Source organism: Rana temporaria, chromosome 3 (genome assembly GCF_905171775.1).
Source record: "Rana temporaria chromosome 3, aRanTem1.1, whole genome shotgun sequence".
Lineage (NCBI taxonomy): Eukaryota > Metazoa > Chordata > Amphibia > Anura > Ranidae > Rana > Rana temporaria.
In genome coordinates this window covers 85,855,002-85,871,741 of record NC_053491.1, presented here as the reverse complement: position 1 = coordinate 85,871,741, position 16,740 = coordinate 85,855,002, and the positions used below count along the sequence as shown (strand labels likewise).

Genomic DNA, 16,740 nt, shown 5'->3' with positions numbered 1-16,740 from the left:
TCTTTTTTCTTTTAGAATTAACAGGAGGGTGGGGTGGGGGAATTGGGAAATGAATGTCAAGTTGTATAATGGAAAATGGTTCAATTAAAATAAAATAGAGATGGGGTGAATAGGGGTGGGAGAACCTTTTCATAAATAGTCAGACATGCTGGGAGATGGGCTTTAAAATAAGAATTGTGTTTTGTCACAAACTAAAGAAAAGCTTTTTGCTTTTTAACCAATATAGCTCAATGCACGTGAAGTGAAAAAAACCCTAAATATGAGCTCCAAGTAGTTAACAAACAGTACAGCGATTATGTAACCAAATCTCTTATATTAGCCATAACTGTGTTACTTCTAGATTTTCTTATTTAGATCTAACATATACTTGTTTTTTTTCACAGAATATCATAATGTATGAATGGCTGCCAATCTTTCTTCAAAAACAAGTATTGCCTTACCAAGGTAAGAATCTCAGGAATATCATAGTAAGGGCACGTGTCGATTGGCTATTGTTTGCTTCAAATGGGTTTTGCATTTACTGTATATACAAATCTATGAATATGCAAAAACCTCATGAAGCAGGTCAAATGTACCAGTCAATGAATCTCAGAAATGTCTCAGACTGATGTCAAACTGATGACACAAGCCCAAAGCCTGTTGACGCAGACTCTCAACAGTTTGATTAAAACAGAACAGTCATGATTACAAATTAAAAGAAGCACCACTCGCATGCCCCATTATGCTCCTTAGACCTATGCAATCGCTGCTGCCAGGTGCTGTTTCAGCTAGTAGGGTTTGTCAAGTCCAATAATAAGTATAAAACAAAATGTCATGTCTTCGCAGTCTGTGGATTTGCATCACAATCACAAATAGATTAAATGGCTTTAGCCTGGTCTCCACCCATGGGAGATCCCCCTTGAACGTGTTTCACCTGTTTGATCCATTTGTAATTGTGGTGCACATTAACAGAGTGCGGGGACACCACATTTTGTAGAAGACAGAACATTGATGAATGCTAAAAAAAATACTGAATTATACAGGTACTCTTGATAAAAGAAAGTGAAAAGTGTGAGTTTCTGCATCAAGGCACCATGAACACATATACTAAATTCTACAATTTTAGATCTTCTGTTTAGCAAACAGTAATAAAAAATAAATTTCTGTAAATGTAGGCATGTGAGCTCATAGAAAATGACCCATGAGATATAATGATGCAATTTAGCACATTAGTAAATAATAATTGTAAGACAGAATATTAAATATAAAGTACAAAAAAAAAGCAGGTAAAATCACTATCAAAATAGCCAAAATAAACTTTATTTTAAGAAAACAATATAGGCCACAATAAAAATGACATGTGGCAATAGTTGGTTGGCTTTGCAAACATTTAGTAGAAAGGAGAAAGTGTATTGGCTTGTGTGTGCATGACATTCAGTGTGCATTAGATGAATGTATGGCATCTATACAAACTTAAAGCGGAGTTCCACCCTAAAAACAAACTTTTTATGAACAGCTTGCCTTTAATTTTTTTTTACTCACTTCTATATGGCTGTTAATAGGCAGATTTCATAATCTGCCTAGTTCCTAGTCCACGGTGGTAGAACTTCCTGTTCTAAGACCCCATTGCCTTCTGGGAAATGATGACACTCATTTTCCAGGAGTCTCTGGGCATTACTGTGCCTAAAAATCCCAGCATGCACCTCTCTCGGAAAATCCAGGAAGAAACATGAACTGGGTGGGCTTCATAATGCCCACAGCTATGATGGAAACGGCCACAAGATCCCTGAGATGATATCAGGTAAGTTGTTGCAATTGTTTATGTACCGATCGTGCTTTATTAATATGTTTTAATAAATATTCAAAATAATGTAATTGAGATTGCAAAAAAATAAATAAATACATTTATGCCCGGAACCCCGCTTTAATGTGGTACTTTGTTAATTACTGTTCTGTTCTTTAAAGGATATCATCAACATGTGGACTCCAGCGTAAGCAATGAATTTCAAATTGTTGCTCAGTTCATATCATCCTTGGTTCCATCAGGCGTTTATGCCAGGTAAATAATAATTATCTAAGATCATTACTAAAAAAACAAGAGAACATTCCAGGTTTAATAAACCCTGATACCGTGGCTTATGGCATACAATCATTTTTACATGTCCTTAATCATATGTTTAGATGAGATGACAAGTAGATATTTAAGATATAAGCTGTTTAGATCAGATTCAGGTCAGATTCCTGGTTAATACTGGTGATTTTTCTCTTGTTTTATATGTTTGCCTATTTTTTCAAAGTTAAACAAAAACTACAAACCATATTATATATTTTGATATGTACGTATATATATATATATATATATATATATATATATATATATATATATATATATATATATATATATATATACCGTTTATAGAATATGAGAAAGTCAATATAAATATTTTGTTTGCCACTCTATCCAGTGGCCTATTTCATGGACAGTACAATAAGCTTTCTAAAGCCCAATCTGGTTTATAATGTATGGTAATATAACATTTGGGCTGAAATGTTGAGCTTAATCTGTCAATAAATAGACTAAATATGCGGTAGACCAGACAACTCCCACAGTTAATAAATGCCCAGTTCAGATATAGGATGGCTGGCTTAATTGATGTGGTTGGACAATGGACAATGCTGCTTCTGTTTTCCTACTTGAAACCTTGAAAACTGTGGGGCCAATCTGCAGTTTCCTACATCTGGTCATTTCAATGCCAAGTTTGTAGAGATCTTGCAAAGCTAAATGCAAAATGGTGGTGTTAGATAATAGAGAAAGAATGCAAATTGCTCTCTCATAGCATGATTCATTTATCAAGGAAGCTGAAATACGATTTCCCTATAGCATAGGTATGAGCAGACCATGGCATCAGGGTGTGCACCCAAAGCTCAAACACACAGGTATGTGTGTATGTGTATATATACAGTATATATATATATATATATATATATATATATATATATATATATATATATATATATATATATATATATATATATATATATATCAGTAGAGCAGTGGACGGTGTAAGTAGGAAAGAGATTGATGTCAGTAGTTTATTTTTATTTGATTTATTTTATCATAACTTTTTTTTCAATTTTTTTCAATTTTATTTATATATGATTATTATTATTATTATTATTATTATTATTATTATTATTATTATTTAATATTATTATTATTATTATATATTTTTTTAATACAATTTTTTAGGCACTCCATTGAGCTCCCTTTTAAGACAGAGATTCCCTACTCCCTTCTTCTGCAGCCAAATAGCAGGGGGAATGTAAAAAAAAAACTAAACATTTTTACAGGACATAAACTAAGAGCTAAAGTTGTTAATAGAAAGCATAAGCTGGCAACTCATGATTTTTGACAGTGATATCCTCATTTAGTGCCACCACCTTTCAGATCCCTGCCTTACCCTACAATGCAAGAGACATAAAAGGTTACGTAAGGAATCCCTTGGGATGTGCAGATAGTGACTTTGAGAAAGAACCATTTTAACTTACTCACTTCAGCTGGTCAGTTTGCTTTGATAAATAAGAGGTGAAGGTGGCTATGGAAAGGGTATGCTTAAGCCAAACTCCATGTTTACTTTAAATACTGTAGTTTGTTTGGGGCAAGCTGGCCCTACAAACTATTTACTTTACTTATAGATGTGTCTGCTGTCAGCACTGTATAAACGGCATCAGCTACATATAGTATACAGCCAGGGCCGATCCTAGGGTCACAGACGCCTGGGTGCAGAAATATTTCTGGCACCCCCACATCTTACCAACTCCTCCACTTTTAAAATGTTTCTATGGCAATGACTGAAACACAGAGATGATCCCCTAACACGGACAAGGAGAACACGTTAGGCACAGACCGCCCTCTAGCGATGTCACTGCATGGCTGGTCTCTCTCCACACAGAGACAGCCGCTGCTTCACTCTCCTCCTCTGACAGGAGGAGGGAGGGGGGACTGGCTTGGGCAGGAAACACAGTGGCGACGGCGATGACCGGCGGAGAGAGCCACCTCTGGACAAGGAGAGGAGGAGAAGGGAGGGGAGCACTCTGGCACTACAGTGCCCCCACCTCTGTGGCGCCTGGGTGCACTGCACCCCACGCACCTGCCTAGGATCAGCCCTGTATACAGCTCTGTATTACGGTAACAATACAGAGACTTTCTGTTCCTGTCTGCCAGTACAGATGTATTTCACTGCATTCTGAGTGAGTGAGTGAGTGAAAAACGTATATAAAGCGCAACACGTGCGAACTGAATCGCCTGAATCGTAGTGCAAACATGCATACTGTTTTACATCAGGAGTAAAGGGACACAAAGCTCTGGTGTAAAATACAAACCTATTCAAGTATGTATTCTCAACTCAGAGAGTGCCTATGTTTGTTCTCCATGTGCCCACTCCATGCAGGAAGTTAGCCACCCTCTCTTGCTCACACCAGGGATAAACTAGAAACTGTGGACTTTAGTATGAATGTTTAGTATCACTTTAATTTGTTCCTATTTTAGCTGTCTCAAGCAGTAGTGGGAATAATTGTATCCTTACATAACATGTTAAATAAAATCTCCTGTAATGCACACATTATTTATTTTTTGCTCACATTAAGCATTCTCTATCATTTTTGCTCTGCAGAAATAAAACATGTAATTTTTTAAATGTCACTGACTCCAATGGTGGGATATGGCCTGTTTACCGTTTGTGTGAGAGCTACACAGGAAAACAGGTAAGAAGTTTATTTAACCACTTCCTTACTGGGCACATATACCCCTTCCTGACCAGGTGAAATTTCAGCTTGTGGCACTGCGTCACTTTAACTGACAATTGCGCGGTCGTGCGACGTGGCTCCCAAACAAAATTGACGTCCTTTTTTCCCCACAAATAGAGCTTTCTTTTGGTGGTATTTGATCGCCTCTGCGGATTTTATTTTTTGCGCTATAAACAAAAATAGAGCGACAATTTAAAAAAAAAAAACAATATTTTTTACTTGTTGCTGTAATAAATAGCCCAATTTAAAAAAAAAAAAACATTTTTTTTCTCAGTCTAGGTGATACGTATTCTTCTACATATTTTTGGTAAAAAAAAAAAAAAAAAAAAAATCGCAAGAAGCGTCTGGTTTGCGCAAAAGTTATTGCGCTTACAAAATAGGGGACAGAATTATTATTATTTTTTATTATTTTTTTTTTTACTACTAATGGCGTTGATCAGCATTTTTTTCGTGACTGCGACATTATGGCGGACACATCGGACACTTTTGCCCCATTTTTGGCGACATTCACATTTATACAGCGATCAGTGCTATAAATATGCACTAACTACTGTATAAATGTGACTGGCATTGAAGGGGTTAACACTAGGGGGTGAGGAAGGGGTTAAATGTGTACCCTGAATTGTGTTCTAACTGTGTGTGGAGGGGGGTGACTGGGGGAGGTGACCGATCTATGTCCCTATGTACAAGGGACACAGATCGGTCTCCTCTCTCCCCTGACAGGACATAGATCTCTGTGTTTACACACAGAGCTCCACGTCTTGTCCCTGTAGCCGCCGATCCCGAGTGCCTGGCAGACATCACGGCCACCAGGCACTCGCATCGGCATCTCAGCGATGCGGCGAGCACGCGCGCGCCACCGCCGGATGCGCACGCGCCTGCAGGCCGTAAAAACAGGGCCAGTTAGAGAATTAGAACCACCCTGTGGCCATATAAAGTCGTACGGCCGTCGTGTAGTGGTTAAAGAGGCAAACTATATAAACCACACTTTTCTCCTCAGATGATAGCATTTCAGTTCTGGGAAGATGCAAAAGTTTTTAACTTCTTATAGGAACCCCTGCAATGATATCTCTGTTTTAGAGTTTTTGATTCTGTTCATCTTGTGAAGGAAGCACTTAATGCTACAATCTCTATTATGGGCAGAACTAGATCTCTGGTAAGGTGGTGTTGCTGCAGGTGGCCTGTGAGATAAAAAATAAACTAGAGAGTGGAAAGGATAATCTACCCATAGAAAGTATTTCCAGACTTTTGATAGCTCTCTTAATGAATCTCTACAGTCAGTTATTGAGATAACCAAAGTCAAACAAGAAAAATGTTTCATTACCTCATATTCTAAAAAAAATGCTATACGCAAATATACATGTGATAACCTATACTACATAAAACATATATATTTAAACATATAATTAAACATAATTAAATCAAGTTACAAACATGTAATTGAAACTATAAATAGTAAACAAATAAAACAAACTCCACACAGACTTCCTTCACGCGGTCTGCTAGCTGCAGCCCAGACTGCGATAGATACAACCTCCCTGCACATACAGCCTCACCCACAGCCTACATAGCACAGCCTCTATGTCTGAATGATTTTCAAAACATTGCATCAGACATCAAAAACACCCTGTCAGCCACCATAGGAGACCTGCAGCTTGACATACAAACAGTAGCAATGCGATTAGAAAGGGTGGAAGCTACTACAGCCGGGCAGGAGACCGCCATAGCACAAGTTCAGCATGTAACTGACCATCACTTTTTTCAACTCAGAGAGAGGAATAGACACTTAGAAGATCTTGACAACAGGGGACGTATGCACAATATAAGAGTGAGGTGTCTAACTGAAGCTGTCGAACCTGGCAATCTCCACCAATGTGTCCAATCCATCTTCAACAGCCTACTAGACAGACCCCATGATTTTACCAATTGAAATAGAAAGTATGCACAGGGCCTTGTGTCACAGGGGCAGGGACTCTGATCCTCCAGGTGATGCCATATGTTGCCTGGTGAGTTTTCCTCTGAAAGTATAAATCCTTAAATGGCCAGGGAAAGACACCAGATGAGGGTATTGAAATGAAACTCTTCCAGGATCTGTCAGCTATCACACTTCAACACTGGAAGGATCTCCGTCCTCTCCTGGATCTGCTTTGATCAAGAAACATCTCATACAGATGAAAATTTTCCTTCTGCCTCTCAGCCTCGGCAATGGGTTGCACTGCTCTGCTCCGGGTCCCAGAAGATGTGCAACGATTCTGCAACACCTTAGACATACCAATTCCTCCTTTGCCTGACTGGTATATAGATCACTGCATCTCACCTCCTTGGAATGCAGATTGCCAAGAAGATCCCATGGAATGGAATGCACAAAGACCACGTCGACAAAGATCCCCTCCAAAAAGTCCTCCTCCTCAAGCACGCCGCCATCTATCAGATGGAAGCCCCTTAGCCTCACCGGAACACAGGAGACCTCTTCAGGAGGCCTGACTCGGAAGTCACACATTCACAATAACCCAAAGTAAAAATTTAGAAGCCAAACATAAAAAGATGCAAGCCCTACAGGAACTCACACGAGTGAGATCTCTCCTACTGAAAGAACAAGACACAAATTTGCCCTGATGGGTAAATGAATTAACGAACATGCTAACAAAAGTGAAGCACTATTAGCCAGAGCTTTGCAGGCTAAAAAAGCAGGCCATGTGATACGACAAATCAAAAACACTGATGGCACACACGCCACAAGTAACACAGATGTAGCATCGAGCTTTGAACAGTACTACCACAGTCTAAACAAATCTCCAACATCCGAACTCACCCCAAAATACCTCAATAACTACTGTAGAACCACACTCATCAGAGACTTCCTGAAACAGTATGCCCAGAACCAATACCTAAAAATATAGCCCAATCCCTCGAAAGCCCTATCTCTGGAGAGGAACTTTCACAAGCGATCAAACAAATGAAAGCAGGAAAGAGCACAGGCCCGGACGGCCTCTCCACTGTGTACTACAAAACATTTAAGAACATCCTTACTACCCCTTTTTATCCACTTTCAATTCTCTTACATCAACAGCAATCCCTCCACACCGTCTTCTAGAAGCCCACACAACTGTGTTACCAAAAGAAGGGAAATATCACACTTTAGTCTCCAACTATTGTCCTATTTCTCTCATTAATATGGACACTCCTTGCAAAAATGTTGTCCAATCGTCTTCTCACACTCATTCCACCGCTAATATCTACAGACCAAGTTGGCATCATGCCTGGCCAAGAACCCAGAGACAATACTATCAAAGCCATCAAAATACATTCCTATCTAAACTCAACCAAGCAAAAGGGTTTCTTTCTTTCACTACAAAACAGATTATAGCGCACACATGCAAAAATGACATTTGTCCAGCAAGGCTAGTTAAAAACACCTGAACATATTTAAAAATACGGGGGTTTGGTCACACTATATGGTCATATAGTGCTAAGCCCACTTACTGCAAAGTAGACAAAGTACCCCAAATTAAGTAAGTGGTCTTAGCATTATATGACCATATAGTGTGACCAAACCCCCTTATTTTTGAATATGTTCAGGTGTTTTGAAGTAGCCTTGCAGGATAAATGTCATTTTTGCATGTGTGCGCTATAATCTGTTTTGTACTGTCTTTGGTCTTATAGCAGCACCATCTTAGATGTATAGCATTTTTTGGGTGTGCCCCCCAAGTATGTCTTTGTCTTTCTTTCACTAGATGCGAAGAAGGCATTCGACAGGGTGGCCTGGGACTACATGACTGAGACTTTTCAGTATATTGGTCTCTGAGGCAATATAGTCAATGTGATTCTGACACTCTGCACGAGCCCTACCGCACAAGTGAAAGTCAATGGCCACCTGTCGAAAGCCTTCCCCGTCAGAAACGGAACTTGCCACTTCTTTATGTACTCACCCTGGAACCATTCCTCAACAGTCTCCGAAATAACCCAAACATCAAAGGAATCTTGTGGACGACATCATACTTTCTCTCTCAGAGCCCCATATCACCCTCCCAAATTTACTAAAAATCTTTACACTCTTCAAGAACATTTCCAACTTCAAAAGCAATTACCTATTTAAGAATTTGACTCCCAACTTGTCTCTCTGATCTATTCACACTGAATTCTTCCCCAATCCTGACCTCCATCAAACAAGATCTACAAAGATGGAACATCCCCCCCTTTTCCTGGCTCAGGAGAGTCACAATATTAAAAATGAATGTCCTCCCAAGACTCCTATACGCCATGCAGCCCATACCTATCATTGCATTACCACCCGCCTTTTTCTCCACACTCAAAACCCCAAGCACAAAATGTTTATGGTGCAACAAACATCTCTTAATCTAAAGGGGGCATAGGACTCCCTGCCTTACATAAATACTACAGAGCATGTTGTCTCACTAGTGGACTGGAATATCCACACATCCACAAAACAATTGGTCATCCTGGAAGAATATCTCTCAGGTATCCCTCTGGCCACGGCACCCTGGTTACCCTCCAAAAAAATCCCAAGTAACACCACTGACCACATACTCATAGGTCCCACTTTACGCTGCTTCCATGAAGTAAACAACAAACAACTTGTTTCAGGTATACCAGGTCCTCTGACCCCACTCTGCTTGAATCCTGATTTCTCTCCCGGGATGTCCATGCAATTTCTACCCTTCTCCTGGCCAAACAAACCTATCCTGACTAAACATTTCTTCCAAGGAGGTACTTTACTAACACATGGAAATCTAGCCTCACAAAGAAAGAAAGACCGGAAACATTTCGGGTTCTCCTAGACCCGAAAAGCAGGCCACACTGGACCCGACAACTCACTCCGATAGAATCATTATGCTCTGAAACTACTCCACAAAGGCACCTAGTCTCCACCATTTACTCCTTACTTTTTGCAATCCACACTCACAAAACATGCCACTTTTGGAAGAAAGAACTCTCCTTGGATCTCAGGGACGACCAATGGGGGAAAATATTCGAAAATACTCAGGGGTTTGATAAACGTGTCAGTCCAAGAGAACGACTACAGGGTCCTCAATCGATAGTACAGAGTCCAATCCCTCATTTATAAATTGGCACCATCAACATCAAACCTATGCTGGAGATGCAAAACGCCGCTGTTTTGATAGGCAAAGATGCAAATGAGGGAGATAGGGCGATCCACAAAATTAAGTGTGTGCGCCGTAGATTACACCCTGTGCGCTTCTGTTAGTTTCAATGTGTAAAGTTACACTTTTTAAAAGCAGCCCTAATTTTACACATGCCGTGTAAAGGTCAGCTAAAGCAACACCATTAAGGAAGAGCTGAGCACACACACTTGCTGGACTACAATCTGTATGCCAACATGCCAGGGGCATCCATGCGCATAGCTAGATTAGTGACTTCAGTGACCGAGGGTACCCCCTCTTCTGAGGGAACAGCAGTCAGGAGACGCCCCGCAGAATGCATCTTTGCACAGTAAACACACACATTAATTATGTCACAATGAGAATGCATAAATGCACACCACTGTGGTCCCTAGCACAGACATATCACATGCACATCTAATTGGATTAGATCCAAGTACCCCCCCATTGGTACTTGGGAGCAGTAACGCCACGCCACGGCTCCAAATCTGTTACTGTGCATTCATACACCATTCAGGAACCTGGGATCACTTCTCCCTGGTCCTGGGGATCCCTTCTCCACCAAAACTGAGGGTGACACCCTTATTTAATCAGGAATGCCACCCCCCACATTCACACATCATTCACACACATAAACCAAATCATAAGTACAGTATACAAAACAAAATCATAAAAAAAAAAAAAAAAAAAAAAAAAGTACCCCTGCAAATTAATTTTGGCTGCGTTTTCTCCATCTGGGCTGCCCACGGACACGGGCACGGCCATGGCCACGGCCAACTGGAGAATCTTCATGGGGGGGGGTGTTAGCAGGGGAGGGAGTATCTTCATGGGGGGGTGGCTGAGCAGGGGAAGGAGGAGCCTCCCCTGGTGTCTGTCCTCCTGCTGTCCTTGTCAGACAGACAGTGACGGCAGCCGTATTGGCCTGGCCAGCCCGGGTATTGTCCTGGACAGCCCAGGTATTGTCCTGCACAGTCTGGGTCAGGGCAGTCACCTCCTGGGCCACGCCTGTTGTGGTGGTCTTCAGGTCCCACAAACATGTGATGACCGCCAATGAGTTGGTGGCCACATCACCGAGTGACTCCTTCATTACACCCAGGCTGTGCTCCATCTGGGTCAGAGTGACTTTTATCTGACCCAGAGTGCGAGTCTGCCGGGCATTGTCCTTCTGAAGACTGGCCGGCAGACGCTCGGCCACCCCCCTGGTCTCCTGGGTCGACATTCTGCCTGCCCCTGAGGCTTGTGGCCTGGGAGGAGGGGAGAGAGTGACCCTTGTGGGTTGTGGCCTGTTGGGGGAGGAGTGGGAGGGGCTACCCCTGATGGTGGCCTGACTGCTGCCAGCCTCTGGGGTAGGCTCTGGGGTAGCCTCAGGGGTAGCCTCAAGTGTAGCCTCAAGGGTATCCTCAAAGGTCATCATATCAGAGGCCAAAAGGACTTCCCGGACAATTTGAAGATCTTCTTCCTCCACCCCCTCATCCTCCTCCCCCTCAACCTCCTCCCCCTCAACCTCCTCCCCCTCAACCTCCTCCTGGGGAATCCTCAGCAGCCTATTGTCCTTGGGGTGGTGCAGCAGCCTGGCCTGATGGGCCAGCAACCTCCTGGCCTGATGGGCCTGCAATCTCTTGGTCATCTGTGGAGGACACAAAACAATCACAGGTTTGAGGATCCACACACTTGGCACATCTTCCCTTCCCACACCCACACATGCTAATCACCAGATAGAAAAACCAAAAACGTACCTGGCCCCACTGGAACACCTGTCTGATATCCACGCAGGCCCACCACCTGCTCTGGCTGGAAACACCAGGCCACTGCCCATTCCTCCTCACTCAGACGGATGGGGCAGGGTCCCCCTCTTCCAGTGCCCCTGGCATGGGCATTGATCTTAGCCACCTTGTTCCGGACCACGCTCTTTAGATCGTTTATCTTTTTTTGTATGCCAGCGGGGGTCCTCGTCTCCCCCCCCGCCGCATTGATCTGATCCGTAACCTTTTTTAATATCCCCTTCCTCTGGGCCGGGGAGGTGTTCCGGCTATCAGGCCCATGTAAATAGCGCCCATATAGGACGATGGACCTAGCAAGGATTTGCTTCTCAACCTGATTAAAATTGAGCTTCCTGCGCTTGGGTGCCATCACAGACACCACTCAGCAACAAGAAACTCACAGGACAAACAAACAAAAATACACACACAACAAACAAACAAAAACACTCACAGAAGAAACACACAAAAAGCAAAACACACAAACAGACAGCTACTACAAATTCAAAAACAAACACGCAAAAAACAAACACAAAATACAATCAGAAAAAAACAAACACAATATACAATAAAAAAAAAAAAAATACACTCAGAAAAAAACAAACAGAAAATACACTTAGCAGAAACAAACACCAACTACTATCTAATACTCCTCCAAAACTTCTCTATCACACACAACTCACCAACAAACACCGACAAACATTCAGAGCAGAAGCAACTTGTTCTAGGAAGGGTAACACAGGGAAATACTTTTGCAAGGGAAGTGTGTTTGACTGGGGCTATTTATACACAGGGCGATCCTCAAACTAAGTATGCTTGGCCTTTTACCTATCTCACTGATTGCGCCGAGCAAAGTTCTGCACATGCCCAGTGAGAAGCAGATTCGTGCGTGCATGCGCAGTACGGCCGGCCCTTCATTCGCATGGGGTCACGGCTCATTACAATGAAGCACGCCCACTTCCTTCCCACTTGCAATAACCCCGCCTTACGCCACGGAATTTAAGTTACGCAAGCGCAATTTTGTGCACAAATGCGCTGTGGATACGGCAATTACGACACCAACTTAGGGCGCCGTAACTTAAATGACATACGTTTTGAGTAACTTAATTTGCGGCGCTGGCTGTGGATCTGGCCCATTGTTTAAAATCCTTAGCAATGCATATGCTAAACACAGCTTAGCTATGTATCCCGGTCCTATGGGGTAAATCCAATGCCCACCCAACTAAAGAATGGCTCCTGAGGCTCAATAAAATTGCTGAAATTGAGGAGCTCATAGCCATCTCCCATGACAACATATCCAAACACAACATCCTCTGGGCCTGCTGGTCCCTGCTGGTCCCACTTCAAGACCACTTCCGAATACCATCTTTATATCCACTTCCCCCAAAACACATCCCTTCATATCCCCCTACAACTCTTTTAATTATAACCATCTCCCCCCCAAACCCCCACACTCGCTTACATACAACCAACAAACGTAAGCAAAGCTGCCAACAGGACTGCCAGCCTTGCGCTCATCCCTAAGCACAAGTAACCTACACTATTTGACACATACCACACCAAAAACATATCCACCATATAACCCTACAGAAACCCTAATAGTCAATCCATTTCAAGAAACCAACTCAAACCACAGCACAATAAAATCTAATGTGAATTTTGTCCCCTCAGACATCCGGCACCTCTCGATTTTAAAGAAACACAATTCACGGCTAAATTACAAATGGTTTCATAATTTAACATGATCATCACTAGATGATCATGTTAAATTATGAAACCATTTCACTGTTATGTACTATTTGTCTCTTAAAACTGGTACATATGTTTCATATTGGTGCCTACTACTGAATTTTTGTATATTCTTAGGCGATTAGGCCCATATATCTACTGTTATACTTAATAAAATACTATGGAAAGAAATACTTTAATGTCCCTAGTCTGTACACAGGTACACTTTGATCTCTGCCAGCGATACTGTCTGCATGGAATACGCACATTCTCCTTGTGTTTGCAGGGATTTTCCCCATGTGCTTACGTTTCCAATACACTGGTGGGCTATATATCAATATGTACCACGCTGTGTATACTGTATGTGCTTGTATCACTGTAGTATGGACACAGAAATCTAAACTCTTTTACGGCTGCACTATATGTAAATGATTTTAAATACTTGTTAATAATATAGTGTATTAGTTTATAATACATGATTTACAGCAATGCAAACAATGTTTCATTCCAGTTGTGGCCTCCAGCAACCCCAGATAGTATTTCTATGACACAGACAGTATTGTGCGAATTGTGTGAACCCAACTAGTCTATGTAGTTAGAGCAACTAACTAAATACTGTTATACAAAAGTATTGATTGCAAACCTATACAGTGCCCGTGGACTCATCTGTTAACCGTAGTTGAGAGGCTACTCAAAATTAAAAATTAGAAATTTAATGAAAATTATCAATTACTATTATAGTGGTTTATGGGTTGTTTTTTATGCTTAGATAATATTAGACATGTGCATTCGTTTTTGTCTGAATGCATTTTCGGCCGAATTTCAGGTATTTTCATTATCGTTTTAACAAACGAAAACAAATGCGCATAATCCGAAACCCAAAAGATCCGACATAAAATAAATGCTTTATTTTCTTTTTCATTGCTACAACAGTTCGATATAGATAGAAGATTTGACATGACGCTGACAATAGCAATCTGTGTCTATCAAACCTGTGTTTGAATGTGCCTAACCTTAACTCTATTAGTCCAAGATTATTCTACATAGAGAGGAAATATTTGACATAGAGAGAAAAGATTTGACATTATAGAGACAGTGTTGGGGAAGACCAAGATTCGACAAAGCAGTGAAAAACATACAAACGTCAAATCTGTCATTGAAGGCTTATGGTGTCTGTCGAAAGTTCTAAGAAGATTCGACGGAGCAGCTAAACTGTATGACGCCGCAATCGTACATTTCCGGTCAAATGCTCCGTGCATAGGGTATAGAAGAATTTGAATATTGGTTGACTAGTAATAATATAATAAATCTAATTATTACTAGTGTCATACAACATTAGAATTCTTCTATAGCTTGTAGGTGGAACATTCGAACGGAAATGTATGATTCCGGCGTCGTACAGTTTAGCTGCTCCGTCGCATCTTCTTAGAACATTTGACAGACACCATTAACTTTCAATAACAGATTTGACCTTAATTAATTCAGATTTTTGGACGAATGCATTTTTTTACGAAACAAAATAAATAAAAACGAATTTCAGGAGTAACTGAAGACATTTTTTTTTCGGGCTCTAGAAAAAACAAAGTTTTTTTCAACCCGATCATTAAAACGGCCTTGTCTACACACGATCGTAAAAAAAATATGCTCTAGCAAAGCGCGGTGACGTACAACACGTACGACGGCACTATAAAGAGGAAGTTCCATTCAGACGACGCCACCCTTTGGGCTGCTTTAGCTGATTTAGTGTTAGTAAAAGACGATTTGCGCTTTTCTGTCTGTTACAGCGTGATGAACGTGCTTACTCCATTACGAACGGTAGTTTTACCAGAACGAGCACTCCCATCTCATAACTTGCTTCTGAGCATGCGTGGATTTTTTTTACGTCGTTAAAGCCCACACACGACCATTTTTTACAACCCAAAAAACGACAACATTAAAAACGTCGTAAAAAATTTTATCTTGTTCGAATTTTTTTTTTGCCCATTTTTCAGAACCCGAAAAATGCTCTGAAGCCCACACACGATCGTTTTTAATGACATTAAATAAAAACGTAATTTTTTACAACCCGAAAAATGATCGTGTGTATGCGGCATTAAGCCCCATACACACTATGGCCCGGATTCACAAAACACTTACGCCAACATATCTTCAGATACGCCGCGTAAGTAAAAATATGCGCCGTAGTATCTATGCGGCGTACACACAAACTAAGATACGCCTAAAAATAGGCTTCATCCCACCAACGTAACTTGCCTACGCCGGCGAAAGTGGGCGCATATTTACGCTGGACGCATTTGGCGCTCCCATTGATTTCCTATTCTAATATGCAAATGAGGGAGATACACCGATTCACGAACGTACGTGCACCCGACGCAGTGCGCGTAAAGTCTTGCGTCCGGCGTAAAGTTATGCCCCATAAAGGAAGTGTAACTCAGCAGCAGACATGCAAAGGTCTGCAACAGGAAACACAAGCCTGCGTATTTGACGTAGTTCACGTTGGACGTGAATATGACTAGGCGTAGGTTACGTTCACGCCGTAGGCAGTGATCCGGCGTATCTTAGGCAGTTGTTCCGACGTGATTGTGAGCATGCGCACTGGGATGCATCCACGGGACGGCGCATGCGCCGTTCGTTATTCGTATCTGTCTGGCGCTCGGCCCATTATTTGCATGGGGTCACGCCTCATTTGCATGGCTCACGCCCACTTCCACTTACACCGACTTACGCCTTGGAAACCCAGCGCAGATTTGGGAGCATTGGCTTTGTGAATTCAATGCTTGCCTCTCTGCGCTGCGTCGGTGTAGCATAAAGGAAATACGCTACCGCGGCATAAATATGCGCCGCTGTATGTGAATCCGGGCCTATCAGTTTTCCTGCAGGTTTTTCTCTTCAGGTTTACCAAAACCATCTAATATGAGGTCAAACCTCAAGAGTTTCCATTTGTATGCAATCAGGCAGGCCCTTGCACTACATGGTTTTGGTAAACCTGAAGAGAAAAACCTGCAGGAAAACTGATAGTGTGTATGGGGCTTTAGAGTTTAGGAAAATTGTTCAGTTTTTGTGTTCTTTTATATTATATTATTTCATACGTGTTTATCAATATTATTACAGAGTCAACACATGCCGACACCCCAAGATGTTGAAGCATTGCTGTTTGGAATGGCTTCACAGATTGCTGAAAATGAAGATAGCATTGTTGTTGAAGATTTAAGAGGTGTGAGACAATATTTTGTATTGAGGTGTTTATAGTGCTGGATATAAGCACAACCAGCGATAAGTAATTTTGAGAGGACATTCCGCTCATTATCTAACTGCTAATTTCAGGTCAG

At 41.6% G+C, this 16,740-nt stretch overlaps 1 protein-coding gene across 3 annotated transcripts in view; it reads left to right on the top strand.

The window, feature by feature from the left end:
- LOC120931421 (dual oxidase 1-like) overlaps positions 1 to 16,740 on the top strand; it is a 180,812-nt gene that overhangs the window by 63,543 nt on the left and 100,529 nt on the right. For all 3 annotated transcript variants that reach the window (XM_040342840.1, XM_040342839.1, XM_040342841.1), the window contains 4 exons: positions 384 to 444; positions 1,945 to 2,038; positions 4,653 to 4,743; positions 16,523 to 16,625. In XM_040342840.1, the coding sequence (XP_040198774.1) occupies positions 384 to 444; positions 1,945 to 2,038; positions 4,653 to 4,743; positions 16,523 to 16,625 (349 nt within the window). The remainder of the gene's footprint in view (positions 1 to 383; positions 445 to 1,944; positions 2,039 to 4,652; positions 4,744 to 16,522; positions 16,626 to 16,740) is intronic.